Raw genomic sequence first — 22,564 nt, 5'->3', positions numbered from 1 at the left:
TATGGTCTCATCCTTTATTAAGTATTTCGCTTGCCTTAACTATCGTTAAGTTTAGTTGTCAGTGTCGAACTATAGCTCAAAGTTAACCATCTTAATCTTTATGTGCTGCGCATTCTTCCTAACTTACTTGTCCTCGTGATGTCTCTTATATAAATGATCAATCATTCCTTTGAATGTTAATTTCATATGCCCGCTTATATAAGAGATTCCTTTCTTTATATCTCTCTATCTGTTTCACTCAAATGGTCAAGCGTGTTGGGTGTCCTCAATGTAAACTCATTATGTCCCCTACGTTTTCATGTTAAGTATTTCTAAATATGTTTATCTTGCTATTATAACATATGTCATAGACTTAGCTAGTTTTGTTTAAGTCGTGTGGTACTCTTACGCGTTCGTTTATAAACTAATAACCTCATGAAAATCTCTTGTGGTCCTTTAAGGATCTTAAAAAAGAAAATAGGTTAGAAGAAGTGTTTAACTCGAAATTCTAGAAGTAAACCTACAATGTAAATTATAAATATAGACTTTACAAGCTCTGAATAATCACATGACAAAGGGTCTAATGTGATCGAGTAAAAGTCCCAATAAGTGATCACATGATATTATCATGAAATAAGACAATGAACTAACTCTATACACTGTCCTATAGGCTCATCTAACCATGTGCCACTTGGGTAACTTCTTAGTATCGTACTGATCGACACTTCACATCATTCTATAAAACTAAAAAACTCCTAAAATGACTATTTGGATGATCTATTTTTGAATAATTTTACATATATATATATATATATAATTATATACAACTTGTATTTACAGATTTAAAATAGTTAAAAAATTAACTAAAGTGGGGTTATTAAATTCATTGCAAGTCCAACATGAACTATATATATATAAATATAATATGCCTTTCGTATATATTTGTCGTGAGAGACGGAAAAGTTAACGGTTGGAAGCGCCGTTGGTGTAATGAATCGGCTCGATATTGAACCCACGCCTCAAGATTCGTAAAACGCCACGTGGTCTCTTAAGGGTTTCTTCCTCATGTGAAGCCTGCGAGCGAACGGGAAGCACCAGAGGGTGATCTTTCTTCTTTTTAAGGCGATCAAGGCGTCATTTAGTGTAGGAGGAGTGAGAAGAGGGTTTGTCCACCGCAGCCTTCGCGTCTTCCTCTGCGAGGCGAAGACGCCCGACGCAGCCGGGTTCGATATGAGGACAGCTGCAGTCTCCACCCCGTGCCCGGCCTCCGCTCTCTTCCTCCACCATTTGCCTCCTCGCTGCTCCAGAGATCCTTCTTCGCGAACCCGGCTCTCCATCAGGTTTGCTACTCTTAGGTTCTCGTACAGCCACTTATCCGGATCCGCGCAATGGGATTGGCTTTCTACATTTTTTGTTGAATTTTGTCTTCTTGTATTTTCTTCCTAAAAATGCGTGGTTTGGGTAATGCAGCCAGGCTACCGTCCAAGATCGGCATGGTGGCAAGACTAGAGGATGCTCCTCTCTTGGTTGGTCAAGGTTCGTGGTTTCTGGTCGTTTCTTTGTTGAAAGTTATAATGGTAGTATGTAGATCGAACCACTTTGAACCATCAAAGTGTGAGAACTTGTTTGTCTGATGAGTGGAAGAAGACTCATAATTAGGGTAGGCTGTCTTATATTCAGAAACAAATCTCGGTCCTTGTTGATTCTACAACATTCTTATGATGTTGAAGTTAAAACCATTTATAGGCTAATGATGATTGATATGTGCCATAAATTGATATTAATTTTTTAAGTAAACACTAGTGTTGAAACTATCAGAAAGCAACCAATGATGACGAAAAAGGCTCGAGATCTTATTTGGGCAAAGCTATGACAAGATGTTGATTGATAGATCAATTTAATTCCCTGTCCACTTAAATTAGCTACCATCTGCTTTTATATTGTGCCAAGATGAAAATTACTGAGTTTTATGTTATGTGTGAAACTAATAATGCACATGAATCTCAAGTTGAAGGCACGCCAAGAATAGTGATATGAAGAAATCTAGAAGAGAGATTATGCATCTTAATGTGACGGAATAAGGGCATTATGATCATACTATGCGAAGCAAAGATTCCATACACCAACCATTGCCATGTTCTGCTCAAGTGTTTGGAGAGAGTCTAAAATGGAGACAAAGAGGAAAGAAATATTGCACAGCCATGTGAATAGGCACATTTATTGGGCTACGAGATCACAAGTAGCAGTTCAAGATTCAGGATTAAAAGATCAGGATCGAGATTAGTTGAATAAGGGTCCAAATTTGGATTCTTGGCATATCTGCCGAAAAACATACCAGAAGTTCAATGTAGCCCTACTCCCGCATCTGTGTTTCTTCTACCTCTTTCCAGTTCTTTTGTGTTTTTAATGTTTCTCGAGACCCTTCTTTTTATTTGCTAATGGTTTAAGGATTGATCCATTCCCCATGGTTGACCCTAGGTAACACCAAAGCCCTTAAGAAAGATGAAATTAAATAAAATGGCTGCTTCAGAGTTTTAAGAAATTCCTTATGATCTTGATTGATTTGGGCTAATCTGAGACATCCCCAGGTGATTCCTAATTGATTCGGCCATACCGATATAGTTTATCTGCTCCAGTATTGATTTTTTTTTTTTTTTATACTTTTTTTTATGTGATCTGGATATCAATTTGCTGATTCCTCAGATATTGTATCTGCTATTCAATAATAGTTTTTGTGGTGTGCCCTAAGCTCCTTAAATCTTATGAGGACCCATGTTCTTAATGTGAATTACCTCTTGAACAGCAATGCTTTGGTACATGGTTACATGAACAAACTAGGTTGTAAAATTGTTTGCACCTATCATGTCATGCCAAGATGAGAAAAAGAACTTTCTTTTGCTTCTAGTATTTTTCCACATCTTGTTCAGCTTCTAGTATTTTTTCCATATCTTGTTCAAGAGCGAAGATTTTGGTTCATTTGAGATTCCAAAGATTTCTAATGTGACATGATTGCTGAATTTTGTTGTTTCTCAGTCCTATTTTTTTTTTAAAAGAGCCCAGCAAAGCCAATATTGTTGCAGTTTTATGTTGTTTTGGTTCCTTTGGCAGCTGCAGAATCCAAAATCAGCTTCAATTGAAAAAAAATTTATGCTAGATAGTGATCATGTTTTTCCTTTTGTTCTTTACTGGAAGGACTGTTTTATCTTTTAGGAGTTCATTCGGAATATTTATCTGTGTAGTTGATTAGTTTCTGAAGATTAGACAGTACATTCCAGGATCACATATCTGGTTCTACTTGAGCATTTACTCTTCAGAACATTTTCTCCAGATTGGTTCAGGATTCCGGACATATCTGAATGATAAATTTATGTTTGTGGTAAAAGCAGACATTACCAAGATACAAGAATTTGTTGAACTATCTCAATAATGGTTATCCTGGTGGAGTTGAAGTTCAGGTTTTTGATGAAGTCCAGGATCCTTAATAAAGAAAGAAATTTCTAAAGTTGAAGTTCAGGTTTTTGATGAAGTCAGGTTTCTGTACCCATTTATTGTATTTCTCAAATTGTGAAGGTTAATCTAAAAATAGCCCGGTGATTGTAGAGCTGTATTATGAATATGTAATAGTTATTGATTTTTTCATAAATGATTAATTGCCATCAAATTTATGAGAAAACAAACTGAACATTGAAAATCTGCCATATGGGAATTCATAGCTAGATGTAATCACTTGATCTCTTTTTTTGTGTTTTATGGTGGCAATGGTTTTGAAAATTACACTGACACATTACATACTTCAGTAATAAAACTTGCACAGCATATAGTAGAATAACTACTTGTGCGATTCACAAGGTTTGTGTTTTTTTTTGCGTAACAATTAGATATATCTCTTGCTGCATTAGGTAAAATTTGGCTGTGTTTGGCATTTGATATCTTTCTTCAAGGCAAAAAGATAATACTTTTGGTAACACATATTCTTTAGAAATTAAAATATTGTTAATGAGTATGATTTCTTTTTCATTCTTAAGCTAGAAAATCTAGAGCAGACATGGTGGTTTACTCATGCTGCTGGTGGTGATGGTGCTGGTAGCAACAATTTGTTCTGGTGTCAAGTTCTTCACCATGGCGTGCTTAGTGGCTTTGATTGTTGTGCCTTTTTGGTGTTGGCAACAACTGAAGTTGGCAGTTATGGTTGTGGTTGTGGTGATAAAGCTACGACAATGGTTCTACAGTGGTAGTGTCGGTGGCAGTGGATGTAGTAGTCGTATGAGTAACTGATTTTTGGGTATAGGTATGACAAAAGTTGCAATGGAGTTGATTTTTGACGAATGGTTGGTGCTAGAAGTGGCCAAGAGGAAAGGAAAACTTCATTTTGTCACATGACTGGCATGTGGGAGTTGCTAGTGGTAGGTGGCCGACTGTATGGTTGTTCCATGTTGATTCTATAGATGGAAAAGCACAAAACATTCTAATACGCAACAGTCCATTGACAAGTTATATGTTTGTAGTTTCGTTTTGTTTGTATTTTCCAACTTTTTATTCAATTCATTACTCTAATTTTAGTTCCATTTTATTCTTGATTATTGAACAATGCTTTTCTGATGATTGTACATATAGTCTTTTTCAATCTCTATAGTCTCTCAAATTTGTTCAATGTGTGTGCTTTCATTGTTGTTTCAGGATTGTATTCTTGATTATTGAACAATGCTTTTCTGATGATTGTGCATATAGTCTATCCAATCTCTATTGTCTCTCAAATTTGTTCAATGTGTGTGCTTTTATTGTCGTTTCAGGATTGTTTCTGAGAGGATTAGAAAGCGTAGATCCAATAATCAAATCTTTGCTTCCATTGCAGGTACCATCTTTGTTCTAGTTTTGTAAGTTATCATATACTAGTATAGTATTTCTATTGATATTTTAGAAAGTTTATCTCTTTTTTAATGTTAATACAACATTGATCGCTTCTTATTCAATATCTTGCATTTTTTTTGACTTGTTATGTGTTCAATTATGATTGTCCCACAACTTTTCAAATTTGTAGTCATGGTTTCTTTTAGTTGTTATTGGGAACTTTTTCCTAACTTTACATATAATAGCCTGCAACTATTGTGGTCTCCTTAATTCTTTTTCACTTATTAAAACTCTGAGTTCTCTTTCTTTCTCCGTAACTTAAGTATTGTATACTATTTTTTTATGCAACTTTTCCTTCTCAAGATTCTTGTATTTTAGCATTTTACGTCATTGCCTTACTTGACTTTCTTCATGAAATGGTTGCTCAGATGGAACTGATGCCTTGTACTGTCATACCATGTGGTGAAGTACCTCATGCTTTTATTTTAATAGATAGTCCTACATCAATTCCTTGTAGTTCTTTTAGTAACATGTTGACAATAGGTTTCTCCATTTCTTCTTGTCAAGCAGATATTTCTCTTGAGCAATCCATAGAGAATCCTTCTCTTCCAAAAGGTGACATGTGGTCTGTTCATAAATTTGGTGGGACGTGTATGGGCACCTCCAAAAGAATTCAGAGTGTTGCTGATATAGTTCTGAGTGATTCAACTGAAAGAAAGTTAATAGTTGTTTCTGCAATGTCAAAGGTGACAGATATGATGTATGAACTGGTCAACAAGGCTTCATCAAGGGATGACTCTTACATATCAGCAATTGATAACGTTTTTGAAAAGCACAAGTTAACAGCATCAGAGCTTCTTGATGGAGAGGATCTTGCCAGATTCTTATCGCAGTTGCATAATGACATTAGTAACCTGAAAACAATGCTTCGCGCCATTTATATAGGTTATAAATTATGTCTGTTGTGCTGCTTTTTTTTTTCCATTTAACTTCTACTTTAGCCAAGCCAACTGGAAACTGCTACATTGATTTCTTGATAATTTGTACTAACCAGTTTTACGTTCCTGATGGTTGACTTTTCATCCTAATATTTTTGCAAGATAGTTGCAAATTTACTATGTATTTGTTTGTTTGTTTGTTTGTTAGATGATCAGATTCAGGATTTAAGATTACATTGTCTGCAACTCTGACCAACTTCTTTTGGAAGTCTGAAATTCTTCGTAGGTATAGCTTATATGATAGACTTGCTTGTCTAAGAATACACATAAACATATTACAATTGCACACATTTTCTAGTTTCTAGCATATCCAATTCAGAAATTGCTAAAGGGGTAACTCTTAGCAATCTGGACATTGATTTGTTTGAGAAGTGTCCGTTTTATGTGTCAATTTAATCCAATCTAGAAAATCATGTAGATGATGCCTAGAAGATTATTATTGATGGCTAATGTTTTTAACTTGTGTGATGTATGAGATTAGTAAATCATTAATAATAATCCATTATGATTAAAATACATGGTTGCTATCAAATCTGTCTATTATTTTCATTTGAAACTCGGTGAATAATTAGTTTAAGAAGGAAACTATATATATATATGTATATATACATATATACATATATATATATACATATACATATACATATACATATACATATACATATACATATACATATACATATACATATACATATACATATACATATATATATATATATATATATATATATATATATACACACACGTGTATGTATACATATATATATACACATATATATATGGGAATGCACTAGAATACAGACATCAGAGTTAGTAGAGTGTTCATTAACATGAAACTTTCATCGTTCAACAGTTTTATAATTAGCTAGCCTCAAAAATGCTTGGTAAAAGTTTTCAGTTTCCATTAGAGTTATAACTATCCAAAAATGTTTTTTAGTTATTAAAATTATGATTACAAAAGATATACAATTGACTACCATCATTATCGCAACAGCAAACGTGACATGTAGGCACATATGAAGGCATTGCTCTTGTTTATCCTTGTGGATTTGACTAAAGGATGTGATCCCTGTTGAAATTCACTTAAAAAATTTCTGAAAGCAGGTTAACAATTTACCCTGGTGTATAAGAGGTCTATATAAGTCATATACAGATTCATGGACTAGAATGTAATTGTTTGGCAGTTACAGGAGTTCTTGTTGAGTTTACATTTATTTTTCTGTTGTCCTGTTGGTGATATTGGTTCTAGATGTGTGCTACTTGGCTTAAAGTTATGTTCATAGCTCCCAATCTTTTGACACTTCTGTTTTCTTCTGCAATTATGATTTGAATTGATGATAATTTTGACTTTTATGCTATATTTTGCAGCTGGTCATGCCACAGAATCTTTTTCAGACTTTGTTGTTGGTCATGGAGAATTATGGTCTGCCCAAATGCTGTCATATACAATAAAAAAGGTTTTTTATATTGTGAGACAATTATTTTTGCTAGATGTAATAAACTTATAATGACGTCAGGATCTTTCTCTGCTATGCAGCATGGAAGGCCTTGTTGTTGGATGGATACAAGAGATGTCCTTATTGTCAATCCTACCAGCTCCAATCAAGTTGATCCTGATTATATAGAGTCGGAGAAGAGACTTGAGAAGTGGTTTTTAAAAAAGCCTGCTGATATCATTATTGCTACTGGGTTCATTGCTAGTACAATTCAAAATATTCCCACTACTTTGAAAAGAGATGGAAGTGACTTCTCAGCCGCCATACTAAGTGCTCTTCTTAAGGCCCGACAAGTCACTATCTGGACTGACGTTGACGGTGTATATAGTGCAGATCCTAGTAAAGGTTTGATACTTATCTTGGATATGCTTGAAGAAGTTTTAATAAGCACGGACCGCTATACTTATCTTGTATATGCTTGGATAAGTTTTAATAAGCACGGACCGCTGTGTTATGCCAACTGGTGGTATCAGTCCATGGGCTGACTGGTATGTACCTGGCAGCCCATTTAGAGCAATACACTGAAAAATGTTCATGTATCGGTTGATACAGGGAATGTATCAGTCGGTACTGTTGGAACTTGTCTTGTATCATTTGATATGGGCTGATGGCCCGATGCTAATTGGAATTTGACCGATACCGACCCAAAATCAGGTATAATTTGACCCCAATGGCCAAATTGACTATGGGGGCCTCTTTTGGAGCTTTAAATCCTCTTCCTTCACCCTCTTTTACTCGCTTTCATTCATTCTCATATTTTCATTCTTTCTCACGGTCTTACTTGTGATTAAAGTTCCTTATTGGCTAACTCAAGATAAATGGAAGCAACTTTTACTCGTGCGACAAAGTTGCTCCTTGACGGATCCAATAAGATAAATTCAATTTTTCTTCCTTATAACATGTTCATCTATGCTTAGATACACTTTATTCTTATCTAAATACAATTTATATACTAATAGATTAGGGAAAAATCCTAGAAAGCGATTTTTTTTATATTTTCCAATCATTTTTTGAAAATCTATATTTATCGACATACCTACACATAGTATGCCAGTACCGATCAGTACAAACGAGTTCGCCTAAGGACTGATATCACTAGTCGGCAAAGCATGGCTGTCCTTGTCAGGCAGTATCGATGTACCATATGTTCGTATGTTGGTACATATTGATTTTCAGAAAAGGCTAGTACCACAAAAGTTTTTTATTCTCTCTGACTTGTCGCACAGTATGTCGCTACACTAGTACGTATTGGAGTAGGAATTTATCTCATAATAACTTGTCAAACAAACTTTTGTGGTACTTATGCTAACAAGGCTGATAAATACTTATCCAGTCAAACGATGTAACTTAACAGACTAACTTATACCATTACTTTAGGAAAACAAAGGGATCAATATTCTTTTGTCTGATATTTTAAATCCCAACAAAAATGAGATGACTTATTTGTTGTATCTTAGTACAAAATAGTTGTTATTCTTGAATCAAATGTCTTTTTAGTGGATGCTTCCAGGTGATTTTCAAGATGTCTAATTTCAAAAATATATTACCAAGGTTTCAAGTTTTGGTCCAAGATCCATATCGATCTATGACCAGTCCAAACCACTATGGGTCTGATATGAATCATTATACTGACACATGATATACTAGCATACTGGTCAGCATGTACAAAAAAAAAAGGAGAGAGGAGAGGAGGCTGGTAGCCCGAAAAGCATACTTCTTTCTGTGCCCATCCCCCACCCCAGGAAAGAAATTCCTGCTACTGCTGTTGACAGTCAACAGCTGTTCACAGGCAGCAGGCTGTCCAGATTAAAAAAATATATAAAATATAAAAAAGGCCAGGGTGAAATTGCCTGGTCTGGGTGCCTGGTTGGGCTGGGAAGTACCAGTTGGTATGTAGCAGTTCGGCCTCTTTTTGGACCCTTGGTTATTAGTAATTGAGTGCTCATGACCTTTTTTCAATGTGCAGTTAGTGAGGCTGTGATATTGAGGACATTGTCATACCAAGAGGCCTGGGAAATGGTGAGCACTCATTTTAGTTCTAAAATTGTCCACCTGTTATCTCAGAAGGCAGAAGTACTTCATGACTTGAAAATTTATATTCGTTTGCAGTCATACTTTGGGGCAAATGTTTTGCATCCGCGTACAATCATCCCGGTGATGAAGCATAGCATTCCTATCTTGATACGAAATATTTTTAATCTCTCTGCTCCTGGAACAAAAATTTGCCAGCAGCCTGTGAACGAAAATCAAGATAGAAAGAGCTTGGATTCTGTTGTCAAAGCATTTGCTACCATAGATAACTTGGCACTTGTTAACGTTGAAGGGTAAATTGACTTGTTATGGTGCATTTTTCTTGATTTTTTTTTTCTGCTTGTTTAACATTATTCAATAGTTCAATTAATCAATTTTTTAACCCTTAAAACTTTGTTTTTGATAGAACTGGGATGGCTGGCATTCCTGGCACAGCTAGTGCAATTTTTGGCACTGTAAAAGATGTCGGAGCCAATGTTATCATGATTTCGCAGGTATTCCTATGCTATCTCTTATTACCTGATTTTTTTGTTTTTAAGAAGTTCCATTTAAATTATTTGTTTACATGCAGGCTAGCAGTGAACATTCTGTTTGTTTTGCTGTGCCAGAAAGTGAAGTCAAAGCAGTTTCTTCAGCCTTACATTCTAGGTTCCAACAAGCTTTAGATGCAGGGAGACTTTCTAAGGTCTGCAACCTTTCTCTTTTCAGAAATCTACTTGAAGTGATTTATATTTTTATTTTGTTTAAGTCCTTTTTGGGTGTGTTTGGTATCGTTTCTTCTGTTTTAAAAAGAAGCTTTGAAAAATCTTCTTAGGAAACTAATTTCTGGATGTGCTTCCATACTTGTGATTACTGTTTCATAACAAATGGTCTTTAAACTTAAGAAATGCTTTTCTATCAAACAAACATTTAGTGAAGTGCTTCTCGATAATTGTTGGTAGATTAAATGCAAATAATAGCAGTAGATGAGGTCGAGGTGGTGGCCATGGCGAGGGTGGTCATGGTGGAGATGATGGTGGTTGTGGTGGTTGATGATTATGATGTCTGTAACAATGCTCACGATGGAAATGTCTATTATGGTGCTAGTGTGGTAGTGGTGGTGATGGCAATGGCGATGGTAGTATGTGCTGTTGGTAATGACAGTATTGGTGACAGAAGCTACGGTAGCCATGAAGGTGGTGATGATGGCAAATAAAGGTGATAGTGGTTGTCATAATGGTGTTCGTGGTTGTGGCTTCAAAGTATTGATAATGTTATTTGGTGGTTGTGATTAGTTGTGGTGATGGTTTGTTGTGGTAGAGGATAGAGATAGTGATGATGAGGATAATAGTTGTGATGATAATGGCATTGACTAATTACGGTGATAGCGGTGGTGATGATGGAGGTGACAATAGAGGTGTTGTTTGTAATGATGGCAATAGTCATTATGGCCAGTGACATTAGTGGTGGTGGTGGCATCGATGGTGGCAGCGGCAATGTTGATGCTGGCGGAGATAGTGGCGGTGGGTGATGGTGATGGCAGTGGCGGCATTGATGACTAGTGGTGATGGTGGTGAATAGTGGTGGTGTTGGCCAAGTGGTGTGGAGAGGGTGACAGCGGTGGTCATGTTAGTAGCTATTATGATAAATTGATGGTGATATGTGTGAAGGCCTATAACGTGATTGGCCTCAGATTCAAAAGAGGATCTAGGATAAGTTCTTTCCAGAGAAGTCAGATGGACGTCCTGATTTCTTTGGATTTTCTTAACTTCTCCTGGAAGCCCCTCTAAAAAAGGGCTATCAGATGGCAGACCTGTAAAATTTTACAAAAGGATTTTTTTTTTTTGCTTTTAGAGTTGCAAAATACCTTTTGAGATACTAAGCCAAACACACCCTTGTCTTCTTTTGCTATATGCTAGTTGAAATTGATGGTGAACAGTAGGCAATGTTGTGCATGTCAATATTTTTGGTGTCTGCCTTTGTACAAAACCTAAATTACAGATAGCTGCATACTTCCATATGGTGCTTGTTAGTTATTGGATGGAACCATCGAGACCATATTGTATGTTTAGTCGGAAAGCAAGTGCATGGCTTGGTTAGAACATACAAATAAATTATGCGTCATTGCATTACTTTTGTTTGCTATTTTCTTCATGTTTGTTTATCCTTCTGCTGTTGCTTCTTCACATCACCTGTGTTGCTAAGCCATCTTCAAGTCTCCAAGATGCTGCTTCAGATAATGTGAATCAGATTATTCTCTAACACTAGCCTAGAATTAAAGATAGATGACACATTAGAACTAAATGATCAAAAACATGGCAAATAAATTAGAGAAAGGTTTTTCTCATGCTCCTACCATATCCTTGTAATCTATTGCAGAAACTACTACTGTCTTTGCTTAGTTTGTGCTCTGGACAATTTAAATGTCTTTTTCCTATCTATAACCTCTGGTTCGTTATACCTTGTTCAGGTTGAGGTCATTCCCAAGTGTAGCATTTTGGCTACTGTTGGCCATAAAATGGCCAGCACCCCTGGAGTTAGTGCTACGCTTTTTGATGCACTAGCGAAGGTATTTCTGTACTGCATTCTAATAGTTATTAAATGTGGATCATAATGAAATGATTACTTTGACATACTGGAGTTGCTTGTTACCTCAAGCACTTTATAAATTTTTTGTCTTCCAGGCTAACATAAATGTGCGAGCCATTGCTCAAGGTTGCAGTGAGTACAACATAACCGTTGTGCTGAAGCAAGAAGATTGTGTAAGAGCTCTAAGGGCTGTTCACTCGAGATTCTACCTTTCAAAAACAACATTAGCCATGGGTATCATTGGACCAGGTCTAATTGGTGGAACGCTGCTGGATCAGCTAAGGGATCAGGTTATTGAAAACATAGCTGTATTATTATTTTTATTTTAAAACTGACTAATATGTTTGTTTGACAAGATTTCCTGTTAGTAATGAGATAAAAGGTCCATGATGATTTATTTTTGCAAGTGTCTTTCTTGCTTGGATTTGGAAATTTCTTCCCATATAAAAAAAAATCATTATGTTGCTCCAATGCTGAAATTATAAAAAATTATTAATATTTAAGTTAAACATATGTTCAAGATTTTTGATATTCTATATCTGAATTACTTTGTTTATGATATCATTTGAAAAGCTTAGTGACTTGATTGTTCATGAAGGATTTTCGATCAGAAACTTCTGGATAATTTTTTCTTTCTGTTTATTCTTCAACTAAAATGTAACTGTTGATTGAAGGAAAAACCGTCATCGACATGAAGTGAATTGAATTAAGAGTGGGTATGAGAGTTGATTCATGTGCCCCTGCGAACTTAATCATGTTTGACGGGAGATTTTGGATTACATGATGGTTAGTTGAAATATTGCAGAAACAAAAGGCACATGGCTGTATAGACTCTGTGTTAAAAGAGCATATTTTAGGAGTTCATCTCATTGGATTCTCTTTGCATAACTAAGTTTGAATTATTGATGGTAGATTTCCTGTGGGAGGTTGGACTCTTGTAGATGTTCCCAGCCTCTATGCCTTTGACTATTTATTTAATTCAACCATATCGTTGGAGATTTTTCTTGTTCATTTGTTTTTACTATTGTTGGTTCACTACATGCCAGATAATAAGATTACCACTGCAGCTTATTATACATCATTATTCATGTACACTCAATGTGCTCAAGTTTCTGGTATCGTTGACTTTTAATTACTTAAATCTATAGTTTCTATTAACATATGGCATTAAGCTTCCCAAGTCTGGTACACCTGTTATCTTGCCTTCGGTATCTATAACTCGTGGCATATTATCTTTTTATGATTTTATGAGTTCTCTTGATGATTTGAACTACATTCTGGCACTAAATGAAATGTTATGCATGTCAATTTGCAGGCAGCAGCTCTCAAGGAAAAGTTCAACATTGATCTGCGTGTCATGGGTATCACTGGTTCACAGACAATGATTTTGAGTGACATGTAAGCTAGTAAACCTGCGCAAGTCCCTGTTTTTATACTTCATCTATTTAATAGTTCACTTTCATTTGGAGTCTTGGACTAGTAAAATGCCATCAATTGAACTAGTACCTCTATAAGGCATGTTAATAGTTCACTTTCATTCCCACACCTAAAAGAGAAGCAGTGAAGGAAAAAAATAAATATAAAAAAATCAGAGCTAATGGCTTACTATGGTAGGAGCAACCTCTTTTCTGGACTTTTTAAGACTTAAGCTGATGTTGAGGCAAAACTATGTTTTAATCACTCCCTGCTCCATTAATCAAGAAGCAAGAACTGTCTCCATGGTCTAGGTTGTGTTATTTTAATTTTCATACTGTTTCATTGATCAATTAAGTCTTTTTATAGAGGGATTTTCTCAACTATGTTGTGTTATTCTAATTATCATAGTAGCTGGTTTGAGTTATGCTTACTAGGATGCAAGTGCCTCTGCAATTGTGCATTAATTTAAATAAAGGTATATTTTAAATGAAGGTTTCAAATATTGGTCGGATCAGAATCTACGGATTTGTATTTACTGGTCTGACCAAATGGCCAGTGCCAGACCGTATAGGAGGTTGTCACTGGTTGCTTTTATTTTTTATTTATTGATATTGGAGGTACATATTGGTATACTGATATTGTACTAGTCTGACTGATTGCTGAAATCGGTATTGGGTTGGTTGAAACTTTGAAACCTTGAATAAAATGCAAAAATAATCAAGATAATGGAGTAATACATTATGAATTATGAGTATAAATCAAAGAAAAAAGATGATAAACCTTTAGACATTTGTTATATTGGTTCAATCATCATTCATCAACCTAAATTTGTATTAAGCAGCTTGAAAAGGTTGAAACAAGTTGTTTTTGTATAAGATGGGAGAAATCAGAGTGGCAGGATAATTGTGAAAAGAGAATGCATGGTGTAAAAGAATGGAGAAAGGAACAAAACATTGGCCAAGTATGATGTCTTGGGAAGATAGCTGTGCAGATAATGCGATAGAAAAGTGAGGTGAATTAGATGAATGGGAATCAGCAAAACTACATAGAAGCGGGAGTAAATAAAGTGGAAGTGTAGATGATAAGGCAGGAGCAAAGATGAGGACTGGCTCCCATCGGAGTAAATAAACTGGTGATTGTCAATCATTTTTGCTTCTAGATGCTAAAAGAAAAAGGTCCTGGGAATTTTTTCAGGACATGTTTTTGGCCATCCATTGTAAGATAGACAAGTGCCATCTACAATATTGTTTATTTCTTAATACCAAGTGATTTAGATAGTCAGAACCTCCCTGAAATGGGCCAAAGTTGTTGTGAGTTGCTGAATTTCAGTCAGATCAGCTAATCCAATCAAATTGACAAGTAGTAACTCCTCTTTCCCCTTGGATTTGCCTTGGGAAGATTGGCCTAGGGGCCCAGTCCAAATCTGTTTTATTTAGAAAACAACAGCTTTGGCTTCAGTCACAATTGAGGCAGACTTGGTAAGTTCATAATCATGTTTATACATCCTCTTCCTAACTTCAGATTTGCTGCTTTCTTCAGGGGAATAGACTTGAGTAGATGGCGAGAAATACAGAAAGAAAAGGCTGAAGTGGCTGATCTAGACAAATTTGCTAAGCATGTGAATGAAAATCACTTTTTCCCAAATACAGTGTTGGTTGATTGCACAGCTGATACGAATGTTGCAAACCACTACTATGATTGGCTACAAAAGGGCATCCATGTCATTACCCCTAACAAAAAGGCAAATTCTGGACCGCTTGATCGGGTAATTTTATCCCTTCTCCTTTCTTATGGGAATATTTTCTTGTCATTGTTGCGTCAGTGAATTGACTTTTGTGCTGCTTTCTTAGCTCATTTTTTCTGTATTTTCTTGCTTGACTTGTTTTACTATATTACAGAGGGACTTCGTTAAATTAGGACCTTCTGTATGATGAAATAACTAGCTACATGGTCTTCATAGATAGAGGCTTGTTTCTTTTGCACCCAAAGGCCTCAGGAAGTGTTCTGAAAACATATTTCTTTTAAGACACAAGGTGCTTCTGGAATAGACGACAAAATATGCCAGTTCCCTTATTTTTGTTTGAGTTAGTGTATAAGTTGGAAATTTGTTTGCTAATAGTTATATAATTGAGGGGACTCTATTTGTTCTCCAATCACTAAAGGTTTCTTTTGTGGAAACAATTCTACGTTAGATTATATTTATTCTAAGCTTAGGCTTGTCTCACTGACTATATTGGGCATTGCCCTACTGGTGTACCTCCGTACAATCTTACTCTATTTCCTTTGACTTTTGCAAAGAGATGAAAATTTTGCCTCTTTGCTTCTCTGGATTTTGTAAGTCAAGAATGGATCAAAACTTGGGACCATCAGGTGGGCTAGTTTGAAGGCTTTATAGTTAAATATTAGCAAAATAGCAGCATAGTAAGTTGTTTCTTCATCATTTTGAAATTCTATAGAATCCTTAAGTTGGTGACATTGAATTCTCTATGGTTACCCTTTCAACTCCTCATATGTCTCATACATTTCATTACAAATGCTGACATGCTTCATCAATGTGCAGTATCTAAAACTAAGGACGTTACAGCGGCTATCCTACACGCACTACTTCTATGAGGCAACTGTTGGTGCTGGACTCCCAATCATTAGCAGTTTGCAGGGACTTCTTGAAACTGGTGACAAGATTTTGCATATCGAGGGCATTTTTAGGTAATGCATAGAGCGAGAGATTTAATGAAAAATCATTGCACTTAGAGAAACAATTTCACATGGCTGAATGATCGACACCTGTATTTTCCTGGGTTGCTGTTAATATTGCAGTGGAACTTTGAGTTATATTTTCAACAATTTCAAAGGTACACGAGCCTTTAGCGAAGTGGTATTCGAAGCAAAAGAGGCTGGATATACGGAGCCTGATCCTAGAGATGACCTATCCGGAACAGATGTTGCCAGAAAGGTGAGGATATATTTCTGTTTCCTGATTGACTAGTTTATTCTGAATGTTTGTTTGTATTAGGATGGTTTTGTATGAAATTACTGTTGGGACCTGTAATTAACTATGATTTTACTGGCTTTCATTGGGTTAATATTGTCTTTTATTAGCCGCTAGAACTAAATTTGCTTCTTTCAATGGCAGGTCATAATTCTTGCAAGAGAGTCAGGTCTTAAGCTTGAGCTTTCCGATATACCTGTCCAGAACCTTGTCCCAGAGCCATTAAGAGTAAGAATATGTAGGGTTGCAGCTGTGGCTTGTAACTTGTGTATGATGCTCTCTGACATGTGTATTTGTAGGCATGTTCTTCGTCAGACGAATACATGCAGCAGCTCCCTAACTTTGACAAAGAATTGTCAGATGAACGAGATGATGCTGAAGCCTCAGGGGACGTGAGTGATTTTATCCTTTTTCATTTTTTTCAATCTTTGTTTTCTGAGACAATAATTCCTTGCAAGATGGACTCGTTTAACTTGTCTTAAAAATGTAGGTGTTGAGATATGTTGGTGTTGTCGATGTCGTTAATGATAAAGGATCGGTGGAATTAAGGAGATACAAAAAAGAGCACCCTTTCGCGCAGCTGTCTGGATCTGATAACATTATAGCTTTCACCACCACACGATACAAGGATCAGCCACTCATTGTCCGTGGGCCTGGAGCTGGCGCAGAAGTCACTGCCGGTGGAGTTTTCAGTGATATTCTGAGATTGGCATCTTATCTTGGTGCCCCATCTTAATGCCCACATCTTCAATGATTTTAGTGATAATTCCGATTCTTTCACCCCATACCGTGGGTGATAAAGAGAAGCTTAAGCTTTCATCGGGAACCAGTTGTCTCATTCGAGCTTCGGTTGCATGACAATGTGCGACAGATGAAATTTCCGATCACGTAATATCACATGGGTAACATACTCTCATATGGCTGTCAGGCCTTTTTTTGTCTATTTCAAATCCTATAGACTGTCCTGTATTCGATCTGTCTTTGCAAATTGCATTTCTCCTTGAATTAGAATAAAGTGAACAAGCAGTGTTTCCTAGCATCATTTCTCGATCGATCACCGTTGGATAGCTGCGAGAAGCATATCAATTTTCAACAAAGCATTGTGGCATTGATGCAGCCAAAGCACTGGTATGTTTTCTGCTGTTTGTAAACATGGCTCTCATTTCGGTGAATATATACAATATGCTTACAATCGTAGGATTTGGACTTGATGGTTTGTTGCTGTTAAATCGACTACTTCAGCACTAACTCATCATTAATTGGAACTTGCTTGGAGTACAAAAGATCATCCCCAAAGTTTGTGAGTAATTCACGGATCTCAAGTTTTGACTTGTTTGAATCCTGTCTTTTCAACATCTACTTCCTTTCAATGTACATGATGTCTCCAGTTAGCTACCTGCTAATTAATACTCGAGGTCAACTCTTGAGACTCTTTGAACCCATGCATGCTCTGCCTCACGATTCCATGGTTGACCAAGAAAGTTCTCTTGCTCTTCCCTTGACTTGAGAGTTGTGTGGTTTAGTCGTCCCAAGAACGAACGTCACGCAAGTTGTTTCTGCATCTTCTTCAGACACTTGTTGGGTAGTAGTTCGGTGGGAGTGGTCGGAAGAGTGCTTGCATGCCTAACATTTATTGTCCCTTTAATGACAGGTTGAACGAATGCCTGACGCTGCTGCGCTACGTGTTTAGCTTCCCATGGCACGTAAGCTGTTTTGATCGAGCTATGATTCGGGACTGTGGACCTCCGGAGAAACTAACGTGACGGTGACGATATTGGCGTTCTTGTTTTGACCTGTTATGGAATCGACTGCGTCAGCGATCGAGTGGTCGTATGCGGAGACCGTGCGCCCGCCGCTGCCGCTGCCGCTGCCGCTGCCGCTGCCAGGAAATGCTCGGTAAGACCCTCATGTCGAAGAGACTGCGCGAATTAGGTTTTTATATACATGACTAATTATTTTAACTTTAATATAAGTATAAAAAAATGGCCTGTTAATTTAATTGAAAATTTATTTATTTTCCTTCGATTTTCGTCGGTCATTTGTCCTTAAAAATAAATTAAATCGATAAACTTTGTCTCACTTAAAAAGTAAATTAAAAAAATATGTTTGCAAATGGAGACAAAAGAAAACTATAGAAGCCTATATCATATGATTTAAAATCTTAACAAGATCGTGATGTAATGTTTGATTCACTATAGTTTCCTCTCCGTGACATATATAATATTGTGATACAGCTTGATGTTATGTTGTCTTATTAATCCAATCAATCCTTTTATATATATATATAAATTAGCATTAGAATGACTGACTTATTTCTGAATGCCTCTTTTAAGTCCATTTTAATTTTATTTCTTGGGGAGGAAAAGAAAATTAATTCTAATCGGTAATAAATCATAGAACGTAACCTTTCCTACACGTTTCGCTTACCCTTCCCGACGTCCCATCCCCAGCGGGCCCCGCACTCGAGCATGATTTTAGAGAAGTATTGACTCTCTCTCTCTCACCAACTGCCCCGTTTTGACTTCCCGTCACTCGGCGCCCTCCTACCCAGCGACATTACCTGGCCCCACTGGATGTGTGCCGGGCCCCACCTCTGCAACCGACACTCTAGTCCTTCTCCGAAGTGACAGCAGCCGGCCCCACCGACACGGACTCGAGGACTCCGATTCCCAAACCCGTCGTCTTCCGCTTGCGCCTCTCTCTCTCTCTCTCTCTCTCTGTCTGGTTTCCACACTCGCGCGTGCTTCCAAGGACGCGACCTTTTTGCCCTTTCTTCTTTTCTCTTTATCGGGGATCAGAATAGGAATAGGGCTTGCTTCCCGTGTCATGCCCCCCTCGCCTCCCGATTGGTAAAGCTTCTCGCTTGTTTCATTCCGCCTCCGCCATGAACCGCCTTCTGACGGTGGTAGCGGAGGCCGCCGACTACTCTTTCGCCGTCGAGTACAATGGCCCCCCGCTCCCATACGAGATCCCCCGCGCCGTTCCCATCGACGTCAACCGCATCCCTCTCGCCGCCGTCGCCCCGCCCTCCGCGGTCCTCTCCGACCTCCCCGTCGTCCACCCCCTCCCCTCCCCTTTCAAGAAGCCGCCGCCGCCGCCGCTCCCTGCGCCGACGCTGATCCCGCCGCTCCCCGCCGCGTCCCCGACCTCCGTCATCGAGAACCACGACGACATGGACGGCCCTGACGCCGATGTCTCCGGCGCGCTGGGCTCCTCCGGCTTCCCCGACATCTCCACGGAGCTCTCGGAGGTCGTGGAGAGCTCCGGCGCAGTCGGGTTCTCCGACGATCTCGGTTACGACGCGACTTCCTCGAACGAGATGGTGCCGAACCGGCTCTCGACCGAGTCGGCCCTCAGCTCGGAGTTGAGCTTCCGGTCGTCCGCCTCCGGCGACGAGGACGAGGACGAGGCCGTCGCTACCCATGCGAAGAAGGCGCTGCTCGTGACCTTCCAAGAATCCGGCCAGTCTGGTGATTCCATGTCGCCGGCGATAGGACTCACTCCTCGTACGAGGTCGGAGGAACTGGAAATGCCGATAAAAAAGGGAGCTTGCTATAGGTGCCTGAAAGGAAGCCGTTTCACGGAGAAAGAGTCCTGCTTGGCCTGCGACGCAAGGTACTGCAGCGGGTGCGTGTTGAGGGTCATGGGCTCCATGCCCGAAGGTAGGAAGTGCGTTTCTTGCATTGGTTATCCGATACTGGAGTCAAATAGGGAGAGACTGGGGAAGAGCTCCCGGGTCTTAAAGAGGTTACTGAGCTCTCGGGAAGTGCATCTGGTGATGAAGGCCGAGAAGGACTGCGAGACAAACCAATTGAGACCGGAAGATATTTGTGTTAACGGGAAGAAGCTCACCCTGGAGGAGATGGTCCTGTTGAAAAGCTGTTCTTGTCCTCCTAAGCTGAAGCCTGGATTGTATTGGTACGACAAGGTCTCTGGTTACTGGGGAAAGGTGAGCTACTGCATTACGTTCTAGACGTCCTACTTTGGCATTTCTACAATAAAAGAACATAAACATGTGCTGAAAGAACATAAAGATGGTGCACTTAATTGTCTAGAAAACCAGGAATATCTTCTAGCGATTGTCTTCTGTTCCGGGGTCAATATATCAATGCAATGCATTGATGTTCCAAAATAAAGAATAATGTCAACTGTTAAATGTTGCTCTCCTTTATGAGCAAAAATCATTGAATGGCTGGGTTCGTCAAACATGTGTTTTGTCTGTCTTTTTTTTTTTTAATCTCTATTTTCTTTGTCATATGAATAATTTGGCTTTGATATTGATGCAATAATCAACAGGAAGGGCACAAGCCCGACAGAATCATTACTCCACACCTTAATGTTGGGGGTACTTTAATGCCAAATGCAAGCAATGGAAACACTGGAATCCTGATAAATGGTCGGGAAATTACTAAAATTGAGCTGCAGATGCTGAAGGTACATGGCTCAAAGCTTTAGTGCTTCTTTAGATATCTGATAGAGATTTAGAATTTAATGCAATCTACCTGCATTGCAGTGGGCAGGAGTCCATTGTGCTGGGAGTCCTCATTTTTGGCTGAATGCTGATGGGACATACCTGGAGGAAGGACAGAAGAATATAAAAGGACAGATTTGGGGAAAGGTGAGCCCTAATCATGCTCGTCTTGTAGTTTCTTCTGTAACATGTAGACCGCCAGTGATTGATATTCTGATGGTTTCTTGTTTGCAGCCTATTATGAAGCTGCTCTGCCCTGTTCTTGCATTGCCATTTCCTAGTAAGGTTGCAAATCCTTCTGGAGAAGAGGTAAATAAGTTGTTCAACAGAGCTGTTTCCGAGTGCTTTGATGTAAAAGCACTCCAGAAGATTTTGTTGGTTGGACACCATGGATCAGGGACGGGTACAATTTTCAAACAGGTACTTTTGATGAATGCGACACAGATTGCAATAACAGAAAGCATCACATACTTAGGCCAGTAATTGTTTTGTCCGATAGATGTAGATGAATGCTTCTATTTTCATGTTTAGAGCAGCCAACTATAGGAACCTTTTAGTCAAAGGTTTTGTCTAATCTTGTAAAAGTACATCAGAATGTTGAGAGCATGTCATTGATTTTTAGCATATTTTATGTCCTTGTGGTCCTGACTTTCTTTGTGGACCGTTGTGCTTATATGGAACTTGCCCAAAGTAATACATGACATGAAGTTTGAACACTGAACTAGGGTGATGCTTTTTATTTGTTAGTTATGAGCCTACAATAAGAAATCAAAGCATGCAATTGATGCAAAAGTAGTCCCAATTTCTGATTTACTTGCCATAGTGTGCCCTATGCCAAATACTGGTTCACATGGCATACTACGTGATGTGTGTCACAGCACAGGGATTGTGCTGATTGGCATGGGTTTTGGCACAGATCCTGCAACGGGTGGATGTTCTTTGCACTGTGCTTGAAAGGCATCATCAGCATTCCATGTGCTGATACCAGCACAGTTCAGAACAGCCGAAGCAGGGCAAAAAAAAAACTTAATTGTGATTTTAATAAAAAGAGGAGGTAGATTGTCAGATTGGGTAGTTATTTTGCCAGGTTTGACTGTATATCCTTAGATGGGGGGTGATTCCTGGAGATCTTGTAACCATTTTGTTATCTGACGTTTGAGGAGCTTATATGAACAGAAAGGTTTTCTAATTAGAAGGTTGTACCCTTTTTGCGATCAATGAATTATATAGGCGAAAAACAGCTGAAACCAGTTGGGAACCGAAAGAATCTTGCCTAAGGTATATTACTTTTTGTAGATAGTTCATCAGGAACTCATTCTTGATTCGGTCTATTTCTGGGTTCTCCTCTTCCAACCAGTGTGGGAAGTGTGTCTAAATAACTAAATTTAATGAATAAAATTCATGACTCTTTAATTTTAGGAGTATATCAGTTATAACCAACTTAAAAAAAAAATACTTTTGCTTTCCTCTAATGAAATTTAAGTTCAGTTGCTGTTTAGTATTACATAATTCATGAATAAAAGTATGATCTGCTTCTAGCTGATTATTGACATGGCCATTTACTGTTGTCTGGTCTACCATGATTGTTCTCTGTTTAGGAACTGAAATTGCATCCACTGTTTTGAATTAAAGTTTATGGACTTCTTTCTTTGCCTAGTGTTCTAACTTTAGCTAGTGGAAGGTTATGATATTTGATAACTTGATGTGTTAAATGGGATCGTCAACTATTTAAGCTGATGACAGTGAAAAAGTCCATGCTTGCCTATAG

The 22,564-nt window shown here is 38.1% G+C and overlaps 2 protein-coding genes across 2 annotated transcripts; both read left to right on the top strand.

The window, feature by feature from the left end:
* Positions 1-1,060: 1,060 nt before the first annotated feature.
* On the top strand, positions 1,061-17,348 carry LOC135659149 (bifunctional aspartokinase/homoserine dehydrogenase 1, chloroplastic-like). The gene is made up of 19 exons (XM_065176279.1): positions 1,061-1,319; positions 1,450-1,515; positions 4,770-4,831; positions 5,398-5,772; positions 7,194-7,282; positions 7,363-7,666; positions 9,288-9,340; positions 9,431-9,645; positions 9,759-9,846; positions 9,924-10,037; positions 11,802-11,900; positions 12,016-12,210; positions 13,236-13,318; positions 14,876-15,101; positions 15,897-16,042; positions 16,154-16,289; positions 16,470-16,553; positions 16,625-16,717; positions 16,816-17,348. The coding sequence occupies exons 1-19, from the start codon at positions 1,210-1,212 to the stop codon at positions 17,059-17,061; spliced, it is 2,784 nt and encodes a 927-aa protein (XP_065032351.1). The 5' UTR covers positions 1,061-1,209; the 3' UTR covers positions 17,062-17,348.
* A 1,683-nt stretch (positions 17,349-19,031) lies between these two features.
* Positions 19,032-22,237, top strand: LOC135659150 (extra-large guanine nucleotide-binding protein 1-like). The gene is made up of 4 exons (XM_065176280.1): positions 19,032-20,274; positions 20,622-20,759; positions 20,839-20,943; positions 21,031-22,237. The coding sequence occupies exons 1-4, from the start codon at positions 19,210-19,212 to the stop codon at positions 21,277-21,279; spliced, it is 1,557 nt and encodes a 518-aa protein (XP_065032352.1). The 5' UTR covers positions 19,032-19,209; the 3' UTR covers positions 21,280-22,237.
* Positions 22,238-22,564: the final 327 nt, after the last annotated feature.

Source organism: Musa acuminata, unplaced genomic scaffold (genome assembly GCF_036884655.1).
Source record: "Musa acuminata AAA Group cultivar baxijiao unplaced genomic scaffold, Cavendish_Baxijiao_AAA HiC_scaffold_437, whole genome shotgun sequence".
NCBI lineage: Eukaryota > Viridiplantae > Streptophyta > Magnoliopsida > Zingiberales > Musaceae > Musa > Musa acuminata.
Note: the sequence above shows the minus strand (reverse complement) of the source record. Positions and strands in the feature narration are given on the sequence as shown.